The following is a 16,318-nucleotide window of genomic DNA, read 5'->3' as shown; positions in this document are numbered from 1 at the left end:
TAAATCTACTTTATCAGTGTTTTAGGTTATGCACGTAATCATAAAGGTTACAAATGTCTTCAACCAAATGGTAAAATCATAATTACAAGGCATGGGTTATTGGATGAGAGTCATTTTCCTTATTCAAAGTTCTTTTCATAAAAAACTACATCACATACAAAGCAACATTTTTCTCATAAAACTTTATCTATTCCCATTATTATATTACCACCATCATTTAATGTTGAGTCAGCTTCCTTATCATTACCTTCTACTAATGAGAGTACCTCTACTATGCTTCAAAATTTTATGACTGAAACTAACACGCCACCACCTCTTTTCGTGGCCGACTCCACACAAGAACAACAAACCTCTCTCCTTAAGCCTATACCCTCAGAATTAGTATCTGACTTACACAGCAAGTTACATTCTAATAGTATCCTTATTTCTGGTTTAGAAATTCAATATAGTGATTTTCATCACTCACCAGCTCCCACAAATACTCATCCCATGCAAACTAGCGCAAAATATGTAACGACCCAATTTTTAGTATGTTATGACAAATGCTAATCGCCTGGTGTTACTTACTGGTTAACCTATAGAACTCTATACTTTGTATTTAGTTATATAATATTGAGTTTGTCGCACTTGTCGTAAGCATATTTATGTAACGTTAGGTGTTTGGTTGACCTAGTAAAGCAGATAAATATTGTAAAATCCCTATAATACGCTTTTTTTTTTCTTTCCAAACCAAAATGTTAACCCTAACCTTGACATAATACACTCACCAAAACCCTAGCCACCCTTACCCCTTCTAACAACAGAACAAAAGAACAGAAAGGGAAAAGAGAAGAGGGGGAGAACCGGAGAGGGAAGAGAAGAGGAAGGAAGGGAGGTGGCGCTGTTGGGCATCACTGCCACCGTCGCCGCCGTGGTGTCATCACGAGGAAGGCTAGAACCGAGGGAGAGAGAGTCACGCAAGGAGAAGGAGGCGTCACCATCTCGTATCGCCTTTGTCACCGTCGAGTTTTTCATCGTTGTCATCCATGGAGGTTTGCAAACAGAGGGAAGACGCGCCGTTCTACCCAAAGCCGCCACGGGAAGGGTCGTCGCCGTCAAGCCCAGCCACCATCGCCGCCGTTCGTACCTCCGTTTTGTGCCGCCAGATATGTCGCCGGGAGAGAAACAGAACACGCGTGGAGAGAGAAGTGGTCGCAGGGAGGTTCTGCCACCGTTGGAACTCCGCTGTTGCTGCTGCTATGGCCACCGTGCCTCTGCCGCCAAGAAACGCCAAGGAGGGACGTCCGCTGCTGCGTTGTTCCTGTCGCCGTTTGGATGTACCTGAACCAAGTCATCGTTGCCACCGGAGCTGAACTGTTCTTGTCGTTATCCCGGTCCAGCCTTTTTCCTTGATTCTGCTCTAGCTTTCATGTCCTATTATGCCACCATTTAATCTGTCTTGTCCTTGTTTTAATTCGATTTTAGTTTTGCCTGTTTTAGATTTTCGGGACTATCTCCAACTCCATTTTGTTGCTACTCCGGTCCAAATTCTGCGCTCATTTGTTTTATTCTACTTCAATCTTTCTTATTTTGAATTCGACACTCTAGGTTTGGTCTCTTCGGTCTGTTAGGACCATGCTGTAAGTAGGCTTTACATTTATAACCGTTAAGCTTTTGGTTTATGCTATTATGAGTTTTTAATTATATTTTATAAAACTATTATTGAATAACTTTGATTTTATTAGAATAATTGATTTATTATAGCTGAATAATTATTTTTATGAAATTCATATTTTAGAGATTTACATGAGACTATATATATATATATATATATATATATATGTTTTATAAAGCCTTATATTATTTTAAAATATTGATTTTATTCGAATATACTTTTGAAACATTAAAGTATTTGTTGGCGCTCACTTTAAAATTATGAAATATATTTTCATGATTGAGAAAGTATACTTTAAAAAGATTTCTAATAAAAAAATATTATCTGATTGATTTGATTCGATACCTTATATATTTGAGAGATTGAAGATTCATTGTATTTGAAACTATATGTTTTGAATTGGTTTGGGAGGTTCGTATTAGAAAACCGTAGTTAACGGCGGTTATGACGTTAACTTAGATGCATCTGACTCAGACTCCAGCTAGCAGGGGTGTTGCTAGCCTAATGTGTAGGCCACACGTTAGATCTGTTATTCTGTTAGGACACACAAGAGGAAAGGGCTACCCATAGAGGTGGAGTCGCACACGTGTGGACTTTTGATTTGATTTCTGTATAAGAACTCCCTTATTGATTCACTTATTATTATCAACTACTATTTTCTAATTTAAATTACTTTGATAATAATGTTTATATGGTCTCATGTGGATTATAGATATATTGTCTAGTCATTGAGTTGCAAAATTCACCCCTTTTTCTAAAAATATTTTTTAGAAACAAATATTTGACTATGTGAGATTTTCTAATCAAGAGTCACGATCTGCAATGAGTATCTATTTTTGTCGAATTCCTAGATGTATATACTCCATATGTCACAGGCAGGATCCATCCATATTTATTTATTTTATCTTTTATTAAAAATATGTAATTATTCATTTTAAAAATTGTAATTTTCTATTTCAAATATTTGTTATTTTTTTATTCAATTTATCGTTGAGTCGGTTAGGCTTGCTAGGGATTATTTTCCTGAGTGCCGGTCATGGCTCGTTTTGGGCCATGACAAAGTGGTATCAAAGCTTAGGTTTAATCTGTGTAATATGGAGCAAGTGTCCTATGGTAGGATCACAATTGTATAAATAGAAGTGCGCCTATTTGTACAAATTGTGGTACTATCAAAGGCCTATAGGAATGTCCTCTTTGTCTTCTATATCATTGTTGTCTTCTGATTATTGTGATCATCTGTCCTCTGCCGCTTCTTACTACTCTTGTCCTTTTGTACCCAATCTTGCCCTATCCTTTGCTAGATTTTCTCGAACGTGTTCTTGCAATAGTTTCAGTTTCGGTTCCGGTTCGCGATTCTTGTCTTGTAGCTACTTCTAATCTTTCCCCTTTTTGTGAATGCATGCTTTAATCTTTTTCGTCTTTGTGTTGTTCTCTATAATTCCTGATGTCAATATTTCATGAAATACTTAGAAGATCCGATTGGTGTTTGCTGTGAATTATTATCTAATTCCTTTATAGAGCTGTATTTGAAATTTTGGATTGCATGAATTCATTGAGTTACTAAACGAGATGCTTTGTCTTGGACTTGATAAGCGATATCTGAATTTTTATTTTTATGTTGATAATTTTTGAAGTTATGACTAAATTTTGAGTTGCTTGTGATCCTTTCTTTCAAATCAATAATTTTAAAAATTGTTATTCAGTTGCTCAAGGAGAAGAATTATGCGATAAACATATGAATGAAGTGTTATTGTTGTTTGTTAGATTAATGATTTTCTCTACTTAGGTGTAGTGAATTATTTGGGTGATTAATTGGCTGGATTGAAATATTTTTCAATCTAGAAGTTTGGTTGAGTTTTTTTTTAATTTACTGATTTGGTTCTATTATGGTACTATGTTGTCAAATACGGTTTTTCTGTTATGGAACTATTTTTCTGATTGTTCAGGTGATATCTAGATTATGAACGCTTATTTTTTGTTGGTGATTAGATAATGAATTTTGCTCTTGGCTAAGATCTAAAACTTGAGAATTCTCTCAATCTTAGTTTTTTTGAGAATTTTCCTGCTCTTAACTAGTTTTTATTCTCAAAAGTTTAGAGAGATTAATTTTCTTGATTTGTAGTACCTTGTGAGATTGGGATTATAGATCTTGCATATTGAAAAGAATTTTTATTGATTTTCAACGAAAAAAACTAGATATCTAAATCCTCAAAGCTAAACAAAGTTTATATACGTTTTTCTTTTCCTTGTTATATTCTAATGATTATAAAGCATATGATGATTATCTTGAATATGTGTTAAATTGTAGCTTGCATGTGAGAGTTAATTACTAATTTAGATAGTTCTTTGCTGATATACGTTGCTTGATTAGTGATTATTAACAAATAAGTAATCTGAGTTAATTGCTTTTGAGGGATGCATGAGGTTATTGGTTGCTGTTGTAAAGTAGTTTAATAATATGTAAGTGTTGCTTAATTGGTGATTGATGCGGTTGTAACTTGATGAATATTGGTTGAAAATTGCTAAAATAAGTTAATAGTGAGCTAGGAGGTTTTTATATCTTATCTTATTCATAAAATGTTTACGGTTTAAACTTGACTTTCATACTTATGCGATTATTTATTTAGTTATTTTTGTTATTATTCTTCCATGAACAAAGAGTGAAAGAACTAAATTCTAATTGCTCAACTTATATGTCATTGGCTTTATGATATAGTGATGGCTCTTGATTGGTTGATGCTATTTCCTTTAGATATTTCACTTTTAAGATATCAAGGAAGAATTTTTCCTTTTAAATTCATATGATTAGTATGGTAATGCTCACTTGAGAATCATGTGCTTGTACAATTAATACTGTATTGAGTCATAAACTTCTATATGTTTAAGTTTTCTTTCATGATTATAGAATTATGTCGAAAATATTTTAAATTGCCAGCCCATCTGTATTTGACACTTTGCACTGAAATTGTGGGCGATGGAGATTGAAAATTTTCTTGTTTGCAATGTATGAAAATTGGGGAAGTCTATACTCTAAATAAATTGATGAATAAATTTTTGTACTGTGAGTTCTTTTTGAGTTTTTGGGTTTGATCTTGAGTTGTTCCATCATAGCTTGTTAACCTAGAAAATAATGGGTATGGATTGATCACAGTTTGATCTTGAAGATGTAAATTTATCATTTTTTTCTTTCTTTTCATGAGTTTCCTTTTTTAATTGGTTCATTTATTTTGGATTTTATCATACGTTACATTTGGTTGTTTTGAATCTTTCCTTTATCTGTATGCGTTGATTGATTGTGTTTGAATATTTCGTTTTGTTATGGTTATTGATGTTTAGAAATAAAAATTTTCAAGTGATACTATTTATATATGCTAGCTTCTAATTTTGGATGCAACATCTATGTCCTTTTCCTAATTTACTCTCTCAATTATTTGCAATACTTTCATTATTTTTGGCCTTTTTAGAGTCTTGATGATGATGCTTATGAGGAATGGTTATAGAATAAGGAATATGGTGAAGCTTTTTCAGTTATTTCAACAATTACTTATGCCCTAAAGCCTCTTATGCTATAATGATATTGTTCTGCTGGACTTTGTTTTCTTTTGTTCACTTTCTAGTTTTGTTGAAAGAAAAAAAATCTATATTCTATCTAGCGTCGTCACATCTTGTGGTATGATTGTTTAGCATGGTGCATACAGAGAGCTAGAAATTATAACTTGCGAGAAATAGTTCTTCTAAACTCTTTCGTTTCTTTTATTTAAGTAATGGTAATCATTAAGTTTGGGAACGTTAGGTGTTCTTCTTGGGATGGTTTGTGTTGAAGTATGTGCTATAATCGTGCCGCGTGATTTTATTTATCGTTCACTCCGCTATATTTCATATCAAGTGTTCCTTGTTTTAATCCTTGTTGAAATTGAAAATTTGATTATTTTGTTTCACGTCCTACATCTTGTGCATATCTCGATCTTATCGTCATGCTTTTGGCTATCCCATAGATTCTCGACAACATAGGTGTTAACGTTGCATTCCTTTACGTGAACTATGTAACTCCCAGATCTTCTTTGGAAAAGTTATTGATTTGATTCTTTTCTTGCCTTATCGTGTCCCTAATCATCCACTTAAATCTTTTAAAAAAAACACTACCATTGACTTTGGTTACCTTCTTTTAGTAACTTTGTACTTCTTTGATCCAACTTAAACTTGTTTTGACCTAATGCACTATCTTTTCTTTTATTGTTTCTATCAAATTTTTTTGATTCAGATTTTCTCGTTAAGATTCAATTGACTCTCTTTCTGGGACACTTCATTGTTTCTGTACATCATTGTTTAATTGCAATCTTAAACATCCTTCCACGTTCGTGCGAACACCATCTGTGATGTTTGCTCTTCTCTTTCTAGGTTTCGAATCCTTTTGAGTAAACTCGTGCTTGTTTCGGTGTCACGTGCGATTCCCAGATAGCAAACGATACGTTAATTCATTAGGACACAGCTTATTCATGCTGAAGTTTGAAAAGTTGTAATTCTAAGACATGACGTAAGACCAGTTGCTTCCATAGATATATACTACAGAACCAAGGAGAGTATGAAGTAAGAATGTATTTTGAGGAGATTGAGAAACAAAGTGAAGAGTGCTATGTACATCTGAGCTGTCAAGAAAATGTGAGTCGGTGAATGTCAACCGCATATTTTTAACAAAAATCTATCTTGTAACTTTTGCATCTCTTTATACTTCTTTCTCATGTTTGGTAAAGTGCTAAAACCAAGTAAAGTCTTGCAGATTATATTAATTTTCGAGGGCAAAAATTTTTTTAAGGAGGGTAGAATGTAAAATCCCTATAATACCATTCTCTTTTTTTTTTCTTTCCAAACCAAAATTCTAACCCTAACCTTGACATAACACACTCCCTCACACACTCACCAAAATCCTAGCCACCCTTACCCCTTCCAACAGCAGAACAAAAGAACAGAAAGGGAAAAAAGAAGAGGGGGAGAACCAGAGAGGGAAGAGAAGAAGAAGGAAGGGAAGTGGCGCCGGTGGGCGTCACTGCCACCGTCGCTGCCGTGGTGTCATCGTGAGGAAGGCCAGAACCGAGGGAGAGAGTCGCGCAAGGAGAAGGAGGCGTCACTGTCTCGTGTCGCCGTCGTCACCGTCGAGTTCTTCATTGTTGCCGTCTATGGAGGTTTGCAAACAGAGGGAAGACACGCTGTTCTACCCAGATCCGCCACGGGAAGGGTCGTCGCTGTCAAGCCCAGCCACCATCACCGCTGTTTGTGCCTCCATTTCGCGCCGCCAGATCTGTCGCCGGGAGAGAAACAGAATGCGCGTGGAGAGAGAAGTGGTCGCAGGGAGGTTCTGCCGCCGTTGGAACTCCGCTGCTGCTGCTGCTATAGCCGCCGTGCCTCTGCCTCCAAGAAACGCTAAAGAGGGACGTCCGCTGCTGCGTTGTTCCTGTCGCCGTTTGGATGTACCTGAACCAAGTCGTCGTTGCCACCGGAGCTGAACTGTTCCTGTCATTATTCCGGTCCAGCCTTTTTCCTTGATTCTGCTTTAGCTTTCATGTCCTATTATGCCACCATTTAATCTGTCTTGTCCTTGTTTTAATTCGATTTTAGTTTTTCCTGTTTTAGATTTCTGGGACTATCGCCAACTCCATTTTGTCACTACTCCGGTCCAAATTCTGCGCTCATTCGTTTTATTCTACTTCAATCTTCCTTATCTTGAATTCGACACTTTGGGTTTGGTCTCTTCGGTCTGTTAGGACCATGCTGTGAGTAGGCTTTACATTTATAACCGTTGAGCTTTTGGTTTATGCTATTATGAGTTTTTAATTATATTTATAAAACTGTTATTGAAGAACTTTGATTTGATTAGAATAATTGATTTATTATAACTGAATAATTATTTTTATGAAATTCATACTTCAGAGATTTACATGAGACTATATATATGTTTTATAAAGCCTTATATTATTTTAAAATATTAATTTTATTCGAATATATACTTTTGAAACATTAAAGTATTTGTTGGCACTCACTTTAAAATTATGAAATATGTTTTTATGATTGAGAAAGTATGATTTGAAAAGATTTCTAATAAAAAAATATTATCTGATTGATTTGATTCGATACCTTATATATTTGAGAGATTGAAGATTTATTGTATTTGAAACTATATGTTTTGAATTGGTTTGGGAGGCTCGTATTAGAAAACCGTAGTTAACGGTGGTTATGACGTTAACTTAGATGCATCTGACTCAGACCCCAGCTAGCAGGGTTGTTGCTAGTCTAACGTGTAGGTCACACATTAGATCTGTTATTCTGTTAGGACACACAAGAGGAAAGGGCTACCCATAGAGGTGGAGCCGTCCACGTGTAGACTTTTGATTTGATTTCTAAATGAGAACTCCCTTATTGATTCACTTATTATTATCAACTACTATTTTCTAATTTAAATTACTTTGATAATAATGTTTATATGGTCTCATGTGGATTATAGATGTATTGTCTAGTCACTGAGTTGCAAAACTCACCCCTTTTTCTAAAAATATTTTTCAGGAACAAATACTTGACTATGTGAGATTTTCTAATCAAGAGTTACGATCTGCAATGAGTATCTATTTTTGTCGAGTTCCTAGATGTATATGCTCCATATGTCACAGGCAGGATCCATCCATATTTATTTATTTTATCTTTTATTAAAAATATGTAATTATTCATTTTAAAAACTGTAATTTTCTATTTCAAATATTTGTTATTTTTTTATTCAATTTATCGTTGAGTCGGTTAGGCTTGCTAGGGATTATTTTCCTGCCGGTCATGCCTCGTTTTAGGCCATGACAAATATATAGTAAATATACATAAGTATGGAAATAATAAACAAAGTATATCACATAATACCACTAAGGATATATATATATATATATATATATATATATATATATATATATATATATATAAGCTGTCGTAATATCTTTATAATCAGAGTGGTGTAGTCAGAAGTGTGACATTTTTGTGGTGAGCATGTTACATTATGATATTAGAACAATCTTCCTATAGAACTTGAGGAATGGATTGACTATATTTCATTGCATATTCTAAACGTCTATCATGTAGTAGGTCTTATCTGGATGACAGGAGGTAGAGCTTTATGCACATAACTATCTACTAATTTAACTCTGTTAGCCTACCATGCACATTTTATGGTATTCAATTTGGCCAACTTGATGCTATTGGTCTGAGTATTTGGTTGTGCTTTACCTATTTTAATATCTTAGATATTTTTTCTCACCCTTGTTATCGATATTTTTTTTGTAAAGAGGGATAGGAGTTATAATTTATGTAATATTCTCGCTATCAGAGTGGCGCAGCCGGAAGCGTGACATACATTCTGATAGTAAGGATGTTATAAAATGTAACAAATATTATGATGTATGTCTGTACTACGCACGTCATGAACTCACTCATAGATTGACTAGCCGCAACCTGACGTTTTTCGGGACCAAACCTAGATATGGTTTCTTAACTGCGTACACTCAGCATATATGCCTCTTGAGCGAACCATGTGCATTCAAGGCACTTGAAAATTGTTGCAGAGCTTGCCGCCACGGTATGCTTTCAGTTGAGAAACAAAATTCATTATATAAGTTAGGATTCTTATATTCATTCCGCACTGGTTAGGCAGGACAAAACCTTAGCTCTGTTAGGCGGACATTAATTCATAAGCATCTTCGAGTTTCATTTTATCGTTTTACAGCTTTTAGGACATCTCTATTTAAGATTTTATTTTATTCTCTATGAAAACATTTGTCCTTAGTCTTTTTACATATTGCCAATTATGCCCTTAAATTCTTTTAAGTTAAACATTGTGTCATTTATTTTTCTAAAATGACCATTACGTCTTCAATATCTCTTTTTATAAAAGACTTCTATATCCTTCTTTCTTCTTAATTACTATTTTCTCTTTGACATTTTATAAAAACCATTTTATCTTTAATGTTCCATTCTTATCATTATTTTAACCTTATATTTTGTCAAAATAATCATTTTATCCCTAAGACTCCATATTTGCCATTTTAACCCCATATTTTTCTAAATTAACCATTTTACTTGTAATATTTTCCAAGTTATCAATTTAATCTTAATTTCTTTCTTAATGACACTTCTGATAGTGATTAATAACTTTAGCATGTATAATCTTAAAACACATGTTAATTAAATAATCTTCTTAAATTATATATTACTCTTATTGTATAATATGTTATGTATAAAAATTAAAAAATATTATATACATATACATATATTAATTACCTATATATAATGTTTCATATATTTTAAATATATATTTTATATTTTAATTTTAATTTGATAACTGATTTTTAATTTTAGACAGTAAGAATAAATTTTTCCTAAAAATTACTTGACCAACCAGTAACCAGTTATACTATCTCCAAAACATACGCATTGCCCCATATATAATTACAACAAAATAAACAAAAAACTATAAAAAGATCATCACAACTCATGGATGCTTTCAATAATAACAGAACTTTGTAAAACTATAAAAACATCGAGACTAAATTGATTATTAACTATAACAATCAAGTATGCAGATTATTGAAGTACATGTTGTGATTGTAGGTGCAGGACCTGCTGGAATAGCAACCGCAGGATGTCTCAACAAACTCAGAATCTCTAACATTGTTCTTGAAAGAGATGATTGTCCTGTTTCTCTTTGGAGAAAAAGAGCATATGATCGTTTGAAACTACACTTAGGAAAAGACTTTTGTAGCCTTCCACATTATCCTTTTCCTTCTTACTTTCCCAATTTTGTCCCCAGGGTTGATTTCTTGCACTACATTGACTCTTACATTGCGCATTTTGGCATTGACATCAACTACAACTGCTCTGTTGACTCCGCTTTCATTGACCAAAGCAGTAGAAAGTGGAGGCTCCTTGTTACCAACAACTCTTCCGGTGCCGGCGAGATCTATGAGGCAGAGTTTCTGGTGGTTGCGAGCGGAGAGAATAGTGAAGAGTACATCCCAAACATTAAAGGGCTTGAGAGCTATCAAGGAGAGTCCATGCATTGTAGCAAGTATTTGAATGGGAGAGAAATGTACAAGAAGAATGTTTTGGTTGTTGGATGTGGCAATTCTGGCATGAAAATTGCTTATGATCTTTCAACTTGGGGTGCATATACCTCTATTGTCATCAGAAGTCAAGTAAATTATTTTTCTGTCAATAGATATGTAACTATTTATGTCTATATCTCTGAAAAAGATGGTTTTATAATTCTTGCAAATTAGAGTGTTAATAAATCACTAATGATAACTAATTAATTGGTATAAATCACAAAACCTGTTAGTTTCCTAGCATTTCTCTTATGTAAATTCTTGTGCTTGCAATCAAATTGCATGTGTTGCATCTATTCTGATATATGAACCCTATGTAGTTCAAAATAACCAACAAAATTTAATAGTGAGTGTATGCTATTCATTCAGGTGCATTATTTTACTAAGAAAATGGTGTATGTGGGTATGTTGATGCTAAAACACTTCACGGTGGAAAAAGTGGACAAGATCATGATTGTTATGAGCAAATTGAAGTATGGAAATATGTCTAAGTATGGTTTGACGAGGCCAAAGGAAGGACCTTTTGCACTCAAAATAAAAGGTGGTACTACACCTACCATTGATGTTGGTTGCGTGAAAAGGATTAAGAACGGAAAAATAAAGGTAATAAATACATATATACTTGTTTAATGTTAGATAATCAATTTTTTAACATCAGTTAATTTTTTAAAATTATTTTATTTATTTAAAATTTTGGACTTCAAATTATAAATATTTAATCTTAAATATTTATAATTTAAACATTAAAGTCGGTTAATGTTGTTTAAGTAAAAGTTAACTTTTTATATTTTTAATTAATTAATTAATTAATTACAATTTATAAATTAATTTTTTAATTAACAACGGGTTCTATCCAATCAATTAATTATCCTTGTCTTAAATTAAATTTAGGTTTATCCTGGTATTTCAAGTATCAAGGAAAATAAGGTAGTTAAATTTGTTGATGGACAACATGCTCATTTCGATGCAATCATCTTTGTTACTGGATACAAAACCAATGTGCTGAAGTGGCTTAAGGTGTGTATATTTATATTTTTATTTCGAAAACAATATAGTATTTCCTAAAGAAACAAATTTATTCAATGGATAGTGGGTATAGTAGTCTCAAATTCAATTTTAAATTATGAAAATATTTTATAACAAAGAAAAATAAACAAAATTAACCACAATTTATTTTATTTAATATTTATTAATAATAACTTTTGACACTATTTTTTGTCTTTTTAACATTATTGTTTAGATTAATGTACTTAATAAATATGTTTGTATAATTAATTGTGTTACATTTTTTGTCGTTCAGGATTACAAGGGTCTATTCAATGAGAATGGAATGCCAAAACCAAGTTACCCAAATCATTGGAAAGGAAAACATGGAATTTACAGTGCTGGATTTTCGAAAAGAGGATTAGAAGGCATTTCATTTGATGCGATGAAAATAGCAAATGATATCAACTTCACTTTGACTTCAAGGGTCAATCAAATTACATCTTAGTCCTATTTTATAGTGATACATGCAAGCTGATCATGCAAGCTGATCGATTGATTGAAATAAGATGAAAATTCAAGTGCAATTGATTTCTTGTGAAGTTGATAGTTGAAAATAGTTAAATGATTTAATTGATTTGACTAAATTTTTATGAGGAGTTCTAAGGACCAGCAAATTTTGTAATTTATACCCATCAATTTGTGTTTTTAATGGTGTGAAATTTTATCCAATAACATGGGATTACTCACTTTTGTTTTAGTATTTATCTTGTTTACAATTTTACCCCTACACTTTATTAAGATTATTATTTATGTCTAAAATTTTATTTTAATTATATTTTATCTCGAATCTTTTATATATTTATGTTTTTACACCTAGACTTTCTATATTCATCACATTTATAGTCCAAATATTTTATTATTTATACTTTAGTCCACTTTTTACCCTAAGTTACTTAATACTCATATTTTGGGTGTATTATACAAAAATTATATGTATCAATTCTTTGTTTATGACACTTTTAAGCCTTTAATCACTTTTCTTGAAATCTTTCATTCTTTTACACACTTAGTCACAATAAACATCATCTTATGAGTATTTTTCTTGATTCTCAAGATTATATTTTGCGCCCTAAGTGCACATCACGATCCGGCCATCATCATCAATCATGTTCAACCATCCAAAATTCATAACAAACACTTATAAACTATATCAATAACTCATTCATCATTCAATCATCATGATAAACACTCAAAGGCATAATTTTTTTTCAAATCATCATCAACGCATTACATTCATGAGGAATCTAATTTAATCCTAATCCTTACCTCACTTGTAAGGCTTTTCGATTCATTTGTTAGCACCTTATGACCGCCTCTTCCTCCTAAATCAAAATTAAAATTCATTTTAATCACTTTTAGGCCTTATGGTCGAATCACCACAGAGGAAAAAGGGAAAGATTTTTCACCCTTTGAAGCTTGAAATTTGTGTATGAGCATTTTGAGAATCCTAAGATATAATTCATGAATAAAACATTATTAAAGTTAATTTCTTGGTCTCCAAGAAATCCTTGGGAAAAATTTGAAGAGAATTAAGAGAAATAAATATTCTCACTTTTTGAGCTTGAGAAAGATGTTTTCCTACACTTTGAGGCTTCTAAAAATGATTTCCTAAATAAGAGAAGCAAGAAAATTTTTCATTCCTTAGAGAATGAACCATGATAACTGAATTTTTTGAGGGAAAAAAAAGGATTTTGTTCACAAACCTCAAGGTTTAGGGAAGTGAAAACTTGAGGACCGGTGGAATTTGAAGTGTTCTAGGTTTAGGGGTTAAGATATGGTTTTAGTTTCTCGTAGTTAATGTTTAATGTCACGTGAAAACTTAGGTTAGAAGACTATAAAATAGGAATGAATTGAATTGGTTGTGTATGATGAATATATGAATAATGATGATTATTGATGCGTTGAGAATGGTTGGATTTTAATGGAATAAATGTATATGTATATAATCTAGTCGGCCTTTACTTGCAAGGTCGAGTCTAGATCTTGATTATATGACTATCTTTTGGAACTCTAATTATATATATCTGTCTCTTGATTCTCTGTATAAACTTTCTGTCTTTCGGTTTCTCGTGAGCGTGTATCTTCGATTTTGTTTTTATCGTACTCTTTCCTTTCAAGGCTTCTAGATATATTATTCTTGATATATGTGTGTGTGTGTATCGTACTCTTTCCTTTCAAGGACTTCTAGATATATTATTCTTCATGTGTGTCTGTGTTTTATTTTAGAGGTCGTAATACCACACCACTTTTGATTTATGGCTTAAGCGTAAAGTTTTATGTGATAGAGTGTTACATACTCGATTCTCCGAAGTGAAATGTGACACATTATAATCCCAAAAATAATAAAAGTTACTATTTTGGTAATAAATATTACAAAGGAAGGAAGAAAACACTTTTCAATAATAAATGATCTTACAAAAAGTGGAATTGTAATAAAAGAAAAACGGCACAATAAAAATATAGAAAGAAAATGTCATCGTTTGTGATAGTAAAGGTCAATGGTCACATATTTACCGTACGTCATAGTACTTAATTGAACTTTAACAAGTGTAACACCCTCACCATTAGAATGTCACGCATCCAGCTGCGCCACTCTGATAGCAAAAAGTATTACGATAACTTTATATACTTAATAAATAAATAGGTGCATTTGACTCAAAACTGTATCGCTATTTTTTTCGAAAAGCCGAAAAAATATTATATGTTGAAAACACACAAGCATATACAAATATATAAAAGTTCTTACATAAGTAGCTTATGAATATAATATACATACAATACATACAATTCCTATCTCTCTTATAAAACATAATATTAATAATGACGAGGGATAAATAAATAAAAATTAAAACAACAACATTGAATAAGCGAAACGCAAAAAAACCCTTTGTGAGCCTCTTCATCCGTCTCCTGAAAAGATAAAGCTGTATGGGGTAAGAACCTAACCACACGACCTTATCACTGAGTTTCAGAATTGTCATAAGAAGATATTTAATAAGAAAATCATTTAAGAACTCAGTAATTATGGTTGTCTTATGAATCCTTTGAAAACCGATGGTTTAATCATAAAAAATTCAAAACCTTTCTAAAAGAAATCAGTTAATAATATCCATGGAGTCAAACTCCAAACTCAATAATATTCCATGGAGTCAAACTCCAAACTCAATATTATAATATTCGAAATCCATATATATATGCATGCTCATGGGAGAACCCGAGGAGTTAAAGTGTCCAGTCACATCTTTCGACAAAAGGTCAACAAAGTATCGAGTCTCAACTTGGAGTTAGTAGTGACAAGCCACTGCGTCTATCCAAGGAAACTCATGTCTCAGATCATCAATATAAATATTTCAACCATAGTTCATCAATATCCAGATCATTCTTAATATCATCATCATTCATCAATTCATATCTCATTTCCAAATTCATTCAAAATCATACTTTAAAATCAATCCTCATCATCTTTCATTCAAATTCAATAATCATCATCCTCCCATTCCGTTCATCAACAACCCCAACTCAAAATATAATTTATTCTTTTCTAAATAAATCAAAATTAAAATATATCATCTTTAAAATCAAATCTTTTTAAATAATTACTTCAAACAAAGCTTCCAATTTTTATAAAATTTTCGACAGCATCTCTTAAAAAATTCAAACTCTGTCACCCTTTTCGGGTCCCATCCAAACATTCCTCAAACCCTTTTCAATCATTTACAAATCTAAATCAATTTCCAAAATTCGATCAGTTGTAATGTCAAATTATTTTCAAATCGAACCAAATCCAATAATAAATCTTTTTCAAAATCAAACCAGCTCCAATATTAAATCATTTATAAAATCTAACTAATACAAAATCAAACTGCTTCCAAAATTAATTCATTTTCATATCTCAAATCATTTCCAAAGCTAATTCATTTACATTATCAAATTGACTCCAAAACAAAGAAAAACTACTTTTCATAATATTCAATTAAATAACTTTACAAACCAATTTCTCGTTAACAACGGCATACCACTCAAGCAGTAATCTAATCCAACAAACGACTACATCCACGAGACAAACATAATCACAGAAATATATTTTTCACACCAATATCTATTTATAACAACTTTGTAATATAAAATAAATTTAAAAAAAACACCTACCTCAACTCTTCGAAACTCGAAAGTTATACAGCGCGTCAAAACCCCTTTTTCTCGGCCTGTAATCCTGGTAGCCTCAATCTCAACTCAACCCACTATCGCAGCAACCACAACAACTCTAAGCACAACATATAATTACCGAAACTCAATCTTATAGCAATTAAGGTAGCAAAACCTTTGCATAAGTTAACAGAATAGTGACTAAAAGGGGTTTTTAGAACAGAAACGCATACCGAAGAAACAACCATGGCAGATTCGATGGAGGTTCCAGCAGCCACATCGACTTTTCCGGCGACCATACATGACGAGCAACAACCACAGCAGCAGCTAGGAGGGCGGC

General features: G+C 32.5%; 2 protein-coding genes across 5 annotated transcripts in view; one reads left to right on the top strand and one right to left on the bottom strand.

Annotated features, from left to right (window-relative positions):
* LOC112703265 (uncharacterized) overlaps positions 1 to 16,318 on the bottom strand; it is a 67,060-nt gene that overhangs the window by 13,593 nt on the left and 37,149 nt on the right. The gene's annotated exons all lie outside the window — the stretch shown is intronic.
* Positions 10,249 to 12,449, top strand: LOC112701543 (probable indole-3-pyruvate monooxygenase YUCCA11; the record flags this gene model as incomplete). Its single annotated transcript, XM_025752288.2, has 4 exons — positions 10,249 to 10,875; positions 11,155 to 11,388; positions 11,677 to 11,802; positions 12,086 to 12,449. Coding segments are annotated over 4 exons (1,179 nt in total), but the record flags the coding sequence as incomplete, so codon positions are not given.

Source organism: Arachis hypogaea, chromosome 7 (genome assembly GCF_003086295.3).
Source record: "Arachis hypogaea cultivar Tifrunner chromosome 7, arahy.Tifrunner.gnm2.J5K5, whole genome shotgun sequence".
NCBI lineage: Eukaryota > Viridiplantae > Streptophyta > Magnoliopsida > Fabales > Fabaceae > Arachis > Arachis hypogaea.
Note: the sequence above shows the minus strand (reverse complement) of the source record. Positions and strands in the feature narration are given on the sequence as shown.